The sequence below is a fragment of the Vulpes vulpes genome, chromosome 9 (assembly GCF_048418805.1).
Source record: "Vulpes vulpes isolate BD-2025 chromosome 9, VulVul3, whole genome shotgun sequence".
Classification (NCBI taxonomy): domain Eukaryota; kingdom Metazoa; phylum Chordata; class Mammalia; order Carnivora; family Canidae; genus Vulpes; species Vulpes vulpes.
This window is the reverse complement of record NC_132788.1, coordinates 14,232,780-14,247,615: the sequence shown is the minus strand read 5'-3', so window position 1 is coordinate 14,247,615 and position 14,836 is coordinate 14,232,780. Positions and strand designations below refer to the sequence as shown.

Here is a 14,836-nt window from a genome sequence, read left to right as displayed (position 1 = left end):
CTCTACAGTAATTTAATTTTTGCTGGCTATTTTACCAAACCTATGGTTTCTCCTCCTTTCAAGGAAACTGGGTATTTAGAAATGGAGAAAGTTTGTTTTTTATTATAAAACTAAGATTACTCACAAAAGGATGTCTTCTGTGTTCCTTAGGACGAAACCTTTATTTTCCTTAAATCTTCCTATTGTCGATTCGAGAATTGGCTCCTAACTGCGAGTGTTTGCTAACTCTTCTCCCCACACACCGTGTTGGATTAAAGCATACTAGCAAAATATGTGAGTTCCCCTAAAAGCAAGATTCTTTACAGAGGAAGGACTGAGAGATGACAGTGCAGGCCCCATGGAGATGCCTGCTTTCTGTTTTTTCTTAATTTTTACTTCACTACAGAATATGTTAAGTACAGTATGGTACTACCATGGGCATTTACACATCTAGTGTGTGACTTGACAAGTAGGACACTCCTGACGGTCCGTCAGTTGGCATGCCACCACCTGTGGACATCTCTGCTGCTGACTTCTGCCTCGGAGGTTAAATCTCCTGACTTTCCTGTTTATCGTTCTGTCACCTTTGGAAAATACTTTTATTTGTGTCTTTGTTTAAAATTGTATATTAGTAGAATAGTATTGTGATTTTGAGAAACGCATATGTTCCATTCAGTATTCTGTGAGATGTCAGTTTACAGTCAAAAGAAGCGCTCTTCAACGGACTTGACACTTTGACCTTAGTAAAATTAAATTCGATGTTGTAGTTCTGACATTTTTAAGTGATGTGGCATAAATTGATGATTGTGGTAGATGGGTATGTCCTGGCATGAGAACACTGGGAGTGTAGACGTTTGTTCTTTAGAGGGCAGGCCAGCAGAAGCATGTCCTCCAGAAACCTGAAATGTCCCTGTCACAGGTCTACAGGGACCAGCGCCAGCTTTAACTGTCCGCCTGCCAGTGTTATCGGTGAGACAACCTGCATGATGAACAGAGCCACCGAGGGGTCCTGTGACAAGAGTAAAATTGTAAATTGTGACACAATATAATTTAAATGAAATAGCAGTCCTTTTGTTGCCACTTCTAGAAGTCTGTGAATAAGACAAAAGGCCTGAGGATGTTAATTCCCAAGGAGAGTGAGAGAAGGGACAAAGCAAGAAGTGGGAACCCTGACTCAAAAACTATCTGCCCAAGCCTATCCTCAAATGGGAGGCTTGTTTCAAACCCAGTCTATGTCATTGTGATGCCTGTTGGCCTCTGAGCAGAGGGACAGGGTCCCAGGACACCAGCCCATACTGCAGGGGCGCATCCAGGGTCAGGGTCATGGTTCTCCTCTGGCTCATGATGGCTGCTTAGCATGTTCTGTGTTACAGAGTTTCAATCATGTTCCCTTTCTGTTAAATGTTAAATTGAGAAGATTTTTAAATGATCACATTATGAAGTTTTAAATCACTGAAGGCTGTTTGAAGCTGGCAAGTGGGAGCGACACATGGGTGATAAGATCAGGAGTGGAAGCAGGACTGGGCCTGTCTTAGGCCTGTCTGGTTTGATGTGATGGGACCTGAGGGCTGTGCCCTGCAGTGTGTGTGTCTGTGATCGCTGGTAGCAGAGGACACTTATGGAAGCATATTAGAGATCACAGGATGATTTCCACCAAGATCATCATGTGATCCTCCTATATAAAATATTAGTTTTGGACTGCTGCAGTCTACTTGGGTTTCTTTTCTCCTTCTAGAAACCAGCAAGGTGAACAGGAGGGAGGGTGGAGAATCCCATGTTCAGGCAGGTGTAATTACCAAAAGCATCTGCGATTGGCAGAAATGGTCCCCATTTCTGAACAGGTGTGTTTCCACTTGGCCGTGGAGTCCTGGCTCTGGGTTCCCTGCAAATCCTATTTGTGAAGGGCAGCTTTCCGGGCAGCATTGTTGGGGTGAGGAGCTTGGGAGGTCCTGTAGAACAGGTACAGGAGAGGGTATGAGCAGAGGCGTGAGTCCACTAGGGAGGTGTGTCAGGGAGTCCGTGACACCACCACCTGGTATTTCTGATTGTCCAGGAATGGAGCTGTGAAGTCGGACCCCATTGGGGGTGTGGGGAGTTAGATGGGGGTCCTTAGGAGCACAGGAGGCACTGGTGGGGCAGGTGAGGGGCCCAAGAGGAGTGGACACTGGGAACCAGGGTAAGTGACAGAGGAGGCAGGGGTGTGACAAATGGGAAGGAGGACACAGAGAGGGTGAGTGTCAGGGGGAGACAGAAGGTCCCCCGGCTGCAGATGCCATGGGAGACAGCAAAGGGAAAGGTGGATCTAAGGAACATTTAAAGACAGTGTTCAGGAGAACTCACAGAGGTATGAATCTGGAGTCTGCCCTTCGAAACCGTGTCCCACCCTCAAAAATAACTGATCGCCAAAGACTGTGACAGGCGTGGGGTCTCTGGAGGGGACAAGCCAGCTTGGTGACAGGTGTGGGGTCTCTGGAGGGGACAAGCCAGCTCGGTGACAGGCGTGGGGTCTCTGGAGGGGACAAGCCAGCTGGTGGCGGGTTTTTTGCTTCCACATTATGTAACGCACCTCCTCTCCTTTCAGCTCCTGCAGCTAATTGCCAAATCCCAGTTAACTTCGCTGAGTGGTGTGGCACAGAAGAATTACTTCAACATCTTGGACAAAATTGTTCAGAAGGGTAAGATGATGACCACGTGTTTGATAGCAAGTGCAGTGTGAGGAGATGGGGCTCTTCTTCATTCCTCAGTATGTATGTTGTCAACAGCGATGACGTCCAGTGATGCTGTCGTGTTGGGGTGGGCTATTACCACAGGACAGTGAAGGATCCCTGGGTTTTAGAGAAGTTTCACCTTGTTGAGGTAGCTGATCTGTCTACCTTAGCCATGTGACCCCATAACTGTGGCTGTGGCCATGGCGTAGTCACTAAGGTATCAGACGAGCCTGTGGCTTTATTCTTAATTTAAGTCCATCTTGGTCACTTACTGGCCAGTAGTAAAAAGAACTTTCAGTTTCACAGTGAGTTAATGTATGTAGGTGAATTGCTGATTACATGTGTAAGCTCGTCCGGATAAGTATAAAGGGAAACAGACGTTGCCAATTTTATAGCGAAAATTGTAGATGCAGCCAGGAAATATTTAATGTTCTTTTAAATTTCATCATACTTGTGGTATCTCAAAAAAATATGCCAGTTTGGAGTTGCAGTGAAATTAGATCATTGTTATGGTGGTAAAATACACATTTTTGAGTTTACTGTTTTAACCATTTGTAAGCACACAGTTCGGCTGCATTAAGCACATTGTCCACCTGCCACCAGAAGGTCCTGTGGTCCTGCACTGACCCCCTCCCCTTGCACCCTGGCTGCTCCTGGTGCTGGCACCTATCCAATTTCATCTTTGTTAATGGACTCCACTCTGAGCACAAGTGTGTGGGATGTGGGGTCTATCCCTTCATGACGGCTCCCTTCCCTGCACATAGTGCCCCCTGAGTTCGTGTGTATTGGGGGTTAGGACCCTGTTCCACTTCCATGGGTGCCCATGCACTCTATTCATCTGTACTGTGTGTGTTCTTGTGCGTTCCAGTCCTCGACGACCATCAGAACCCCCGTCTCATCAAAGACCTCCTCCAGGACCTGAGTTCCACCCTCTGTATCCTCATCAGGGGGGTTGGGAAGTCTGTGCTGGTGGGAAACATCAACATCTGGATCTGCCGTCTGGAGACCATCCTCCGCTGGCAGCAACAGCTGCAGAATCTGCAGGTCACTAAGGTACAGGGACACACTCATGCGTGAAAGGTGCTGGTGGCTTCTTGGAATGTTTGTTTTCAGATGGATTTGGCCCAGAAGGCCCTTGGATAGCTTAGATTGCTTTTGGGTAGACAGTAGAGATGGTTGCCTCTGAGAGGAGAACAGGTAATGAGTTAGTCTGCTGATTTGCCTTCCAGGAAAATGAGATGTTTTGGGCTAAAACAACTGCCCGTGAGTCATGGGTGCCTTGCCCTGCCAGCAACTCCAGGGTTCATGCTTTCCCATGTCCCTGCCGTCCTTGTGTTGTGTGTGGCTCTCCAGCAGACTGCACTGGGGGAGAAGATGGTGCACTTGTGTAGGTCGTTCTGGTCGGGTTTATTCCAAGAGCTAGTTTCAGCAGGAGTGTTAACACCTTTGACTCTAGTCAGCATCTCAGGTGGAATTTGTGCCTCTCTGGGACTCTGTAAGATAAAGAATAAACGGAACGCATTTCTCAGTGCCCAAGAGATCACCCTTCAGTCTCCAGACTGCCCTCCTGGAGGATGTACGGTGCTGGCTCACCCAGGCCTCACCCAAAGCCAAATATTTTCAGAAGTGATCATGGAAAGCCTTAGTTTTCAGCTATTTACCATCTAAACCTGAGATTTACAGAAGAGGAGAGGTTCCTTAATTACGGCCTGAAGTCATGAGTACTCCGACGTTCAATGTCTGTGAGCACTATGCAGACTGAACAGAAGTAGGTCTGGAATTGGTCCTGCAGTGCCCTGAGCTGTCACACACCTCCTGTCCCCCCACAGCTGAAGGCTGTGATTGGAAGGTCTGTCTGTGACACGCACGTGGTATGGAAGCCTCATACAAGTGGCCAGGCCACGCACCCAGGTCCCCCTCATCCCTCATGTGGCCAGCCTGTGTGGCAGTGCCACTGCAGCTAGTGAGCTGGGGGCAGGCAGCCAGCAGGGGTCTGTGGTCAGGGTCCTGAGCAAGAGCTTGTGGCTGGGAAGCTGCAGGCGGGGCTGCTGCTGTGTATCATTTAGACAGAAGTGTGTGTTCACTACGGGCAGAAGGGCAGAGAAGCTGCAGATTTGGGCTGGGATGCGTCACAATGGGGACGTCATGATGAGGAATGAGGGTCATTCCTCCTCACCTCTGCAGCTCCTGGATCAAGAAGGCAGTGGCTTCCTTTAGGGTCTTCCTTTCATTCCCACCAGCATGGAGCATGCATGGAGGGAAGGCAGCAGTGGGGACGACCCCCTGACCTGGGCCTGGCTGCACGCTCAGAGCTGGCTTTCCTGTGGCCTTATCCCCTATGGCCCCAGCTGGGGGTGATGGTCATGCTCACTCCTCACAGTGCAGGAGTTAGCCAGTGTGAGCCAGTGTGGTGGCTCCAGTAGCAGCTGCAAAACCAGGGACATAAGGCCTTGTGGGGAAGAGAACTGTGGCCAAATTGGTGGGAACCTGAGTTTGGGGTCACTGTATGTTGGGAGCCGAGCAGCCTGACTGGAATGGCAAGGACTGCGTGTGTTTGAGGGTAAGGCCAGCCCATGTGCGTGAGGGGCCTTGGTGCATGAGTCCTGGGCACCTGAGTCGGGTGCACCCCTGGCCAGCACTGTCTGCTGGAAAGTGGTGAGAACTCCCTGAGGCAGCGATGAACAGGAAGTGGAACAGCTCTCAGTGGCCCCTTATGTGTCAGGTCCTCTGTCCTCAGTCCCCTATGCACTACAGTAGCGTGAGGGCCTGGCATGAGGACAGAGGAGCTTCCATGAGAATGGGGATCGCTGTGGTTGGTGTGCTAGCAAGACCTCCCAAAGCCATGTTCCTTCACACATGGTGACATGATTACAGGGTTCCTGATGAGAAATGGCTTAGCTAGGCAGTGGGGGGCTGAGCTGAAGGCCCTATGGCCCCCGACAGACTGTCCAGCCAGACGGCTTGTGCCCCTTCACATCGAGTCATAGCTGTTCCGAAGGAAACTGCTGGTATTTCTGCTGTGCTGTCTTGCAGGCGGCCACCACAGGGCTGGGTGTTGCAGCACCAGGCTCTCACGCCTCGTGCATCCAGGGTTTTTCCTACCACCTCATGTACCCTGATGAGCCTTGTGACGTTAGCAGCAGGATGTTTATGAGCTCCTTTTTTTTTTTTTTAATGTTTTTTTTCTTTTTTTTTTAATTTTTATTTATTTATGATAGTCACAGAGAGAGAGAGAGAGAGAGAGAGAGGCAGAGACATAGGCAGAGGGAGAAGCAGGCTCCATGCACCAGGAGCCCGACGTGGGATTCGATCCTGGGTCTCCAGGATCGCGCCCTGGGCCAAAGGCAGGCGCTAAACCGCTGCGCCACCCAGGGATCCCTGTTTATGAGCTCCTATGTGACGCGGAAGCTCCTCTTCCAAGAAGAAGCACAAAGCAGCAAGTCTGAGTTGTTCCTGTAACCGTGTGGAGACCTGGCCAGGGAACACGCACACATGTGTGCTCTTCAGTGTGCGCTCTGCTGTGCACCAGCCCGCGAGACCCTGTAACGACACATACTCCGTGTGAGCCCCTTGTCCTTGCTCACACCATGTAGCCTATCGGGGGTGCAGGCGCATGTGCCAGTGGGATGGCAGGATCTGAAATGACTCATGATCACATAGCAAGTGACATCCCGGGCACTGGGCTGTTCCATAGACTGGCAGCCGGTGCCGAGGCCCACATGTTTTCGGGGGTACTGCTGAGGGGCTACGTCCTCCCCACACACACAGTGCCAGGAGAGCACTTCTCTGTCAGGGCGGCCACATGGCAGCGATGAGGACACAGAGATGGCACAGCCAGTCTTTCATCACCTCATCGCACCCCACCCCAGAGATTTCTCCATGGAAGTGCACTGTATGTGGGGATGCCAGGACTGCTAAAGAGAACAGAAACCAGGAAGAAGCCAGTCGTCCTCAGGGCTGACCACTGAGGGCAAGGACACTCAGCCATGTTGGAAGCGTTCAGGTGTGGCCAGGTGTGCAGGTGTCTCCGAGTCCTCAGGACGAGCAGGCGTATCTAACCTTGGCCATGCTCTATCAGAGACCTTGCCCCATCTGTTGCTGGGAGATTTCCCTGGTGAGAGGTCGGGGGCAGGGTGTGTGCCCAGCCTGGGGCTGAGACATTGTAGTCTGCATCCTCCCCCTCTGTCCCATCCTGCCCCCTCCCATCCCTGCCCTCGCCCTCTCATTCTCTCCCTCCTCTCTCTCCACTCCTGTCCCTCTTGTCCCCTCCCTCCCAATAGGATGATGCACAGGTCCTTTCTCAGGGACACACCCGGAGGCTTGTGGGAGGGAGGGTGTGGCTTCTCCATATGACATCAGATGCTTACAGCTGGATGGAGCCTTGGTGGCAGGTCAGTGGCTTCATCTCCTCTGTCCACAGACCCTCCATCTCTCTTTCTGGTCTTGGTGTCATGTCTGACGAGTGAATCCTGCACTTGGGGGGTCTGGAGGAGCCGAGGGTACAGACTAGCTTCTGTTCCCCTCACCCTATCCTCCAGGGTCCCCATGTGGCCAGCTGTTTCCGGATACAGGTGTGGGGCACAGGACTCATGCTGCCAAGTGTGAGGGATGGTGACACTTTGGTCATAACTCTTCGGCGGTGTTATGTTGTGAAGCACCTGTTCTCACTTGGCCATTAGGCCCTCTTGTAGCCATGCTCCCAGGCATCATGTGCAATGAGATGCTGTCCACTTCCTTTCCAGCAGGTGAATGATGGCCTCACGCTCAGTGACCTCCCTTTGCACATGCTCAACAACATCTTGTACAGATTCTCCGACGGCTGGGACATTGTCACGCTCGGCCAGGTGACCCCAACGCTATCTGTGCTCAGCGAGGATAGGCAGCTGTGGAAGAGACTGTGTCAGTACCACTTTGCCGAGCAGCAGGTGAGTGTGGTGGCCTCGGGGCCACAACAGAGCGTCAGGTAGAGGGGGGCTGGCATGCGCCCCTCGCCCATCTCTAGTGACCACACGTGGCTCTCCCAGCCTCCCTGGCCGCACCACACTCCTGTAGACCCAGCTTTGGGGACTAGCTCGAAGCATGTTTGTGTGCGGCCCGCTGGGTGTTCCAGGATGCTTACTCCTCCTGCGGGGCTCTGTGAGAGTCACACGCACGTGTGGGGCATCTGCTCTGCGCAGGGCAGCAGGGCACAGGTGGAGGAGCCTGATGCAGCACATCCCGTCAGAGACGGGTTTGGGTGCAGCTGGGACAGAAGGGCAGGAGGACAGAACTGTGGATGCATGGCCCAGGGGAGGCTGTCACTCTTGGGGGAATGGGGGTGGGTTCGGGGTGTCTGAGTAAACAGAGGTTGCCTTGGTACGGAGCAGAGCAAACTGTCTGTAGCCCTCAGAGTCTGTGGATAGGGGTGCAGTGGCCATACCAGGTCCTGGGGTTTTCCCAGCAGGCTTAGAAGAGCCACAGAAGAGCTGGGAGCAGAGTGTGGAATCCAAGACATCATCACCCTCCAGGAGGAGGGGGGTGGCCAGAGGAGAAGCCAGAGCACTGGGGCTGGCTGGTGCAGCAAGTCTCAGTAGCTCTCGCCCGGGGGACCAGACGAGGAGGTGCGTGAGCTGTTGTGAGGTGTCCAGAGGGCAGCGGGCAGGGATCGCTCTTCAGCTGGATGAGGAAGGTGGCTCCAGCAGCTGAGTTCAGGAGTGGAAGGGGCACAGGCCCCTGAGAGCCCAGAAAATGCTGCCAGTGGTCCTGAACCATCAGCTCAGCAAAAGTCCGTGGGGTTTAGCTATTGGGAGCCTGCGGGGACCCTGGAGAAAACTGAGGTAGATTTGTTGGAGTAGAAACAAGTCAGGATAAACTTGAGCTGGGAAGAAGTATTAACTTGTAACCTCTGCATAGGAGATGGTGGTGGTGAAATGTTTGGAGGGGAGGATGGGAGAAGCCAGGAGAAGAAGGTTCTCCAGGATGGAGGAGGCAGGTCAGGCTTGCCTTGGGTGCTGGCTTCACGGTGCTGGTGGGGATGCTGGAGGATGCGGGTCTGCTGGGCTGGGATATGTCTGAGTGGCTGCTCCAAGTCACGCCTCGCTATTTTTCCAGGGTGGGAACTGGAGAAGGTCCACCGGCCATTTTTGAGTCCATGCATGTCCTTAAATAACCCGGGTACCCTGTACCAGGTTTTCCTGTCGATGCTTATCGTGAGCTGTCAGTGCCCACAGGTGACCCTGGCCTGCACATGCTCTGTATAAAAACAGTGTCCAAAAAGGTTGTGTGTCAGGGCTCAGTGAGTGACAGGGAAATGCCGAAGGAAGACAAGTACGTTGGGAACGTCTTGACAGCAGGGTGGGAGGGAGCACACCTGCCCACGGAGTGGCCAAGGGGCATGAGGTCACACTGGGAACAGTGACTGCCGGGCATCCTCACAGGAGCTGTGGCACGATGTGGGGCTGGCGGGGGACAGGAAGCGAGCCCACAGATGGGAGTCTTCTCTTCACGGTACTTGAGGACAGGCATGTCCACGGAGCTGGGCCTGAAGCTGTGTTTGCTCCTTTGTCAACCTGTCCTCTTTTCTGGTTCTGTTAGAGACAGGAGCCTGTGCCTCTGCTCCGTGGGAAGGGCATAACTGGCCCTGAGAGCCCACGTGAGGTGCGTGTAGGTGTGCAGGTGACGGTCTTTAGTTGTAAACGGGGGCCTGCTCCTCAGGGCTGCCGTCAGGAGGAGCTGGGTGATGTTTGAACCCCTGGGACCCTCCTTCCTCAGTACGGCCCCAGGAGCCCCTTCGGGCTTCTCCACAGACACACAACGCGCCTCTGGCCGTGGGTGCACTTCCCAAGGCTGAAATCCTTCCCCCATGTTCTGCCCTCTTCACATGGTGCCCCATCTCCTCAGGAACAAACGGCCGCCCTACATGGCCCCTCACCTGCCCCCAGCCTGGCACAGTTCCCTGGTCTGGAGAACCGTCCCTCTAAGTGCTACCATGCTGCCAGCCGTCTGTCGCCCCCCGGCCATGGCCTGCAGTGCCACCCTCCGCTCCACAGCTGCTCAGCATCTGCTCTGTGCACGGACCCCATTTCCGCTGGCCATTGCCCCGCTGGTGGACGTCTGTGTTCTTTCCACCTTGTGGCTTTGGTGGATCCTACAACTGTGAGGACATACACGTTTTTGTGTGGATGTTTGTGTTCATTTCTCTTGGGTGGACAGCTAGGAGTGGAAATGCTGGCAGGTGTCAAAGTTTGGAGGAGCTGCTATGCTGTTGCCCCTAGCAGCTGCACCACTGCACCTTGCTGGCCGCCGTGCATGAGGCTTCAGGCGTCTCCGCACCCTCACCAGTCAGGGCTCATGGTTACTGGGTTTTCTATTGTAGCTGGCCTAGCGGGCGTGCACCTCATTCTGCATTCTTGGTGATGGAGTGTGGCACCCTGGCCACCTCTGCACCAGGTCCCCTGCCCTGTTTTCAGTCGTGTTGTCTCCTTCTTACAGAGATGCGAGTGTTCCTCCTGTGTTCTAGGTACAGGCTCTTAGATACCTTGCGTGTGTGATGTAATTTTACCTTACTAGAGATTGTGGGCAAGTCCAGACCAGAGTGCTCACAGCTGCCACGTGCTGTCCCACCGTACACATGCCGTGGTTCACGTGGTTACTTCCTCACTGATTTGGTCCGCGGGCGTTTGAGTTCACAGAACTGGATGTTCCACGCACCACGTCGTGTTGTCCCTGACATGTTGTGAAACCATCTGCTGGTTCTCAACGGAATTTTGTCTGTTAGTTTTGTAGACATCTGATCCTTTCAGAGAAGGGCCACGTGGAGTGGAAGCTGATGTACTTTGCCCTACAGAAGCACTACCCGCCGAGGGAGCAGTACGGGGACACCCTGCATTTCTGCCGGCACTGCAGCATCCTCTTCTGGAAGGTAACCATCTCGGACGGTTCAGTGTTGGGGAGGCAGATTCTTTGCATCTATTTTAGGTATCATGGTAGAAAAAAATGGGAAATTGTAATGAGAAAATGGGATTTAGGACACCAAATATTGGGGCTGGGCAATAGATTGACAGAAGTAAAACACAGCTTGTGGTTTGAGTCGGAAACATTGGGAAGCGAAGTGTGTGTTTCTGCCTCTGGTAGATGTTTGCTGGTAAGATGTGTGTCCCCAGGGGCAGTGGGGTGCCTGGCACCTGGTCCTGGGTCAGTGCCGGGTTCCTTTCAGTGGTTCTGGGCACCATGCCAGCCCTGAACCTGAGAAAAACGGGCTGATGTGTTCCTGTGCTTTACAAACCTAACGCTCCTTAGCGGGTGCCCCAGGCTTGGCGTCCAGTCCGGGGCCCTGTGCCCCCAGTGACCCTTCTGCTGGCATCTCCTTGTGACTCCCCTCCATGCCAAGCCCCTGCCACATGGAGGTGACAGCCTTTCAGAGAGACACGGGGTTTCCTTGTTTGATCAAAGCTGAACCAGAGTCTCCTGACTCACACTTGTAGTCCGGGGCACTGGACACCCTTCACCCTGCGACCTCCCCTTAACACAGACCCGGGCTCGGTCTGTTCACGGTCGGGAGGAGAGCTCATGTCACAGTCTCCTTGACCGTGAGCACGTTTATGTTGTGAGATGACCCAGCTCGTTCGGAGGCAAGTGTGATCTGTGTGCACATCCTGCATGGGTGTGCCCTCCCCCCCCCCCCCCCACCGTGCTCCTGGGGGGATGGCCATTGACTTCTGGTCACACCATCCCTGCTTATTTTTTGCTCTACGTTTACCTGTAACTTGTTACATGGATTGCATGGCAAGCTCTAGATTGTTGGAACAGAGACGAGCACTTGAGATTTTCTCACCTCAGAGCACATGTAGATAGAGGGTGCAGTGGTGTGGAGCATGATTCCTGCACTACTTCAGTGGAGGCTTACTGACTACAGGGAAGGGAAGCAGCAGCACCTCTCCTACGCCCTGTGCGCGAGTGCCATGAGGGTTCATTTCTCAGTCCCTGATATCTGTTTTAGTATGACTCTCATCTCGGAATTAAAAAGACAGTACGTGTTCCATGTTTTACAGTCGTAGTTGTTTTGTAGAACACGGTTCCTTGAGGGCAGAGCATTGGGGAGCAGGCCTGTTCTTGACTGGGTCTGACGAGTGAGTCCTCGAGTCCATCAGTCGGGGAGTGGGGCTACTGGCTGGTGCGAGGGGGCCCGTGTCACCAGTCCCAGGGTGCGGGCCCCACCATGGGAGGGGGTGGTGTGCACATCACACACAGCAGGTGCTTGTGGACATAGAGGAGTGGGGGGTGGGGGTGTCACCTGATGGGACCAGGCTGACCCACTCAATGTAGTTCCTCCTCCGGGAGTATCACTGGCACCAATGCACACCCACATGAGGACCTCACCGTGCTGTTGGAGTCCATGCCCGAGTGGGATCTGGTCTGGGCCTCACAGGCCCCTGGGAAGGCACCCTTCCTCTGTGGTTCCACGGCGGCTCTGTTCCTTCTCCTGCCTGCTCTGCAGCTGGATTTCTGTTCTTCTCAACTACCTGAAACTCCAGTGGGGTGGGCTGGGGACTGGACAGAAGGAAGCCAGTTAGAGGCCAGGACTCGGGGTCAAGATTGTGTTGTGTCTCTTTGTCTTGGTGCATTTGCCACCAAAGTACGTGCAGCAGCCGGTATTGACGCTGCTGGTCTGGGGTTCCCAGTAGGATCAGGATCTGTTTCAGCAGATCTGCGATGAGCAGCAGAGCCCACTTGGTGGAGCGGGTTCCTGCACCTGTTTGAGTGCTGTGCCCACAGGATACGCCAATGGCCCGCCCTGGTCTCTGTAGTGAGGCCAGCTCGCACGCAGCAGGCGGGTGGGGTCCCACTCATCTTGACCCCAGTGGGTGGCGGGCAGGGGTGGCAGAGGGGGCAGGCTGGCGCAGACACAGCGTTGACAAAGCACAAATAAGCAGAAAGGAGAGTAAGGTGGAGAGTGGCTGTGTGACTCCTGGGCACGTGGCAGGGCAGATGCTGGGATGTGAGGGAGAGAATAAATGACTTTCCAAGATGTGTTAGAAATGTTTTCCGTACAAACTGTGGGGACATCAGCCTCACTTTGCTTGTGTTGTGTGAAGTTCTGAGGAGTCTGCTCAGTACTCCTCCCTGTCTCAGGGCCGTCTTCAGGATGGATGGGCGGGGGGGGGGGGGGGGGGGGGCATGCCATCTTCTGCGTGTGCTCACGGCCCAGCTCCATTACCAGCCGGTTTCACCCACACGTGGATCGTCGTCATCACACCGGATGCTGCGAGCAGCCTGCTCTCTCTAACATTGGTTTTCCTTTCTCTCCCCTCCCTGCACTCCTCCCGGTTCTTTCTCCACGACCTCAAAGGACTGCCGCCTTGCTTTGTTGTTCAAGGTACCTCCTAGACCAGGCCTCGAGTCGCGTCCCCTGCATGCTCCCCCGCCGGCCGGGGCTCTCGGCACGTGTGCAGCCTGCCGCGGGAACCACCCACCCGAGCAGCTCACGGGATGTCCCGTGGGCCAGGGCTTGAAAGGCAGGCCCGGCCTTAGGGGGCGCGGTAGATGTGTCTGTGAGATTTCAGCCACGGTGCACATGTCAGCGCCTCGTGGGCCCATGCGGCGTGGCCCCCAGCTCCCTCCGGCCTGTGTGCTTTGTCAGTCTTGCAGAACGCCTATTCCGTTAGTCATTTCTCCTGATAAATAGGACCCTGGTTTCCAGCTGAGTGCGAGCTCCCTGGGGGCGCCCAGCTGTTGGGGCGGGCATCCAGGGACCAGGCGGGAACCAGAGGGACAGCGCAGAAAGGGAGCTTTGGGGCCACCTGTCTGCGGACAACCCCCATGGCTGCCTTTGTCTTTGTAACACTGCTGCTGTGTGTCCTCCATGCGTCGTCGTGGTGGGACCTGGGTGCGTCAGGACCGCCCGCTGGCAGCTGCCCTGTGGTGACACCTCTCCCTCCTCCTGCAGGACTCAGGGCACCCCTGCACCGCCGCCGACCCTGACAGCTGCTTCATGCCCGTGTCTCCGCAGCACTTCATTGACCTGTTCAAGTTCTGAAGGCGCCCCGCCTGCTGCCATCTCGCCATTGCTGCGCTACAGCCAGTGAGCCAGGGGGACGCCAACACGGAGAACGCTGCTCCCCTCCCCATGTGGACGTAGCAGGGCTGTGGTGTGGGGTTTTTTGAAAGGCAGTTGGGGAACCCAAGCAGAATTATTTCTACTTTCTAAAAATCCTCTTCATTTAAGTTCACTAAGGTTTGCAACATTGTGTATTTATAAATATAGTTCAGTAAGATTCTGGATTCTTAGCACCACATTCTGTGCGGGACTGACACTAACAGCTAATACTGTGCTTCTTAATGTCACATCATAGTTTCCTGATTTTGTAGTAATGAGGGGCAGGGGATGGAACAATTGATCCTTGTAAATATGGGGTGCAGAATATTTATTTTTCTTAATATGTATTTTAAGTGCATTGGTTTTGTCCAAGTGAGTCCTGTTCGGATGTGGAGTGGACCTGGACAGCAGGTGGAGCCTTGCGCTCAGTGGTCAGGCTGTGAACTGTGTACGTGGGCTGTGGCCAACAGGTGTGGATGGCACGGCAGCCGGTGCAACCTCCATGTCACTATCATGGACAAAGTAATAAATCCTGTTTATCTGCTCATCTGACTTCATCCATTTTGCATCTTACTGAAAAAGTAGTGTCAGTGGTTTTGATATCATTGATTTAAACCTATTTTTAAAATAATGCATGTCTATTTTAGATAATTTTGAAAATAAAGGTGTATGAGAGAATATATACAGACACCCATCATCACTGTTCTGCCACAAAGCACCGTTCCCCTCCTGGCGGCCGTGGGAGAGCAGTGTGAACCCATCCTCCTTCAGTTTTTTTCTAAGTGTATTAAAATGGTTTGCAGTTTTGCGTATCTGTAAATAAAAATTCTGGATTTTCACTATCACGTCTGTGTTGAACTGGTGCCGAGGGCCAGCGAAGTGCTTCCTGCCTGATGACCACTTCCCTCTGGACGCGGCGTGGAGCCCAGGGCCTCTGTGGGGCCAGGCGGAGCTTGTCCTGATGCCTTTGGCGTCCTGTTCATCTCTTTTCCTTTTACAACCAGCCATTTTTTCAAAAGCATTTTTGAAAACGTGGGTTTTATTGGCTACTTACCCTCATGGCCAGGAGGATGCT

General features: G+C 53.5%; 1 protein-coding gene across 10 annotated transcripts in view; it reads left to right on the top strand.

Moving 5' to 3' along the window:
• Positions 1-14,606, top strand: part of FBXO25 (F-box protein 25) — a 54,601-nt gene extending 39,995 nt beyond the window's left edge. For 3 of the 10 annotated variants that reach the window (XM_026006352.2, XM_026006353.2, XM_026006354.2), the window contains exons 6-11: positions 2,561-2,654; positions 3,556-3,740; positions 7,430-7,612; positions 10,444-10,587; positions 13,015-13,041; positions 13,612-14,606. In XM_026006352.2, coding sequence (XP_025862137.1) covers positions 2,561-2,654; positions 3,556-3,740; positions 7,430-7,612; positions 10,444-10,587; positions 13,015-13,041; positions 13,612-13,701 — 723 coding nt within the window. In that variant the 3' untranslated portion in view covers positions 13,702-14,606. The remainder of the gene's footprint in view (positions 1-2,560; positions 2,655-3,555; positions 3,741-7,429; positions 7,613-10,443; positions 10,588-13,014; positions 13,042-13,611) is intronic. The other 7 variants (XM_026006357.2, XM_072719411.1, XM_072719412.1 and 4 more) reach the window with 3 other exon arrangements.
• The last annotated feature ends 230 nt before the right edge of the window (positions 14,607-14,836 follow it).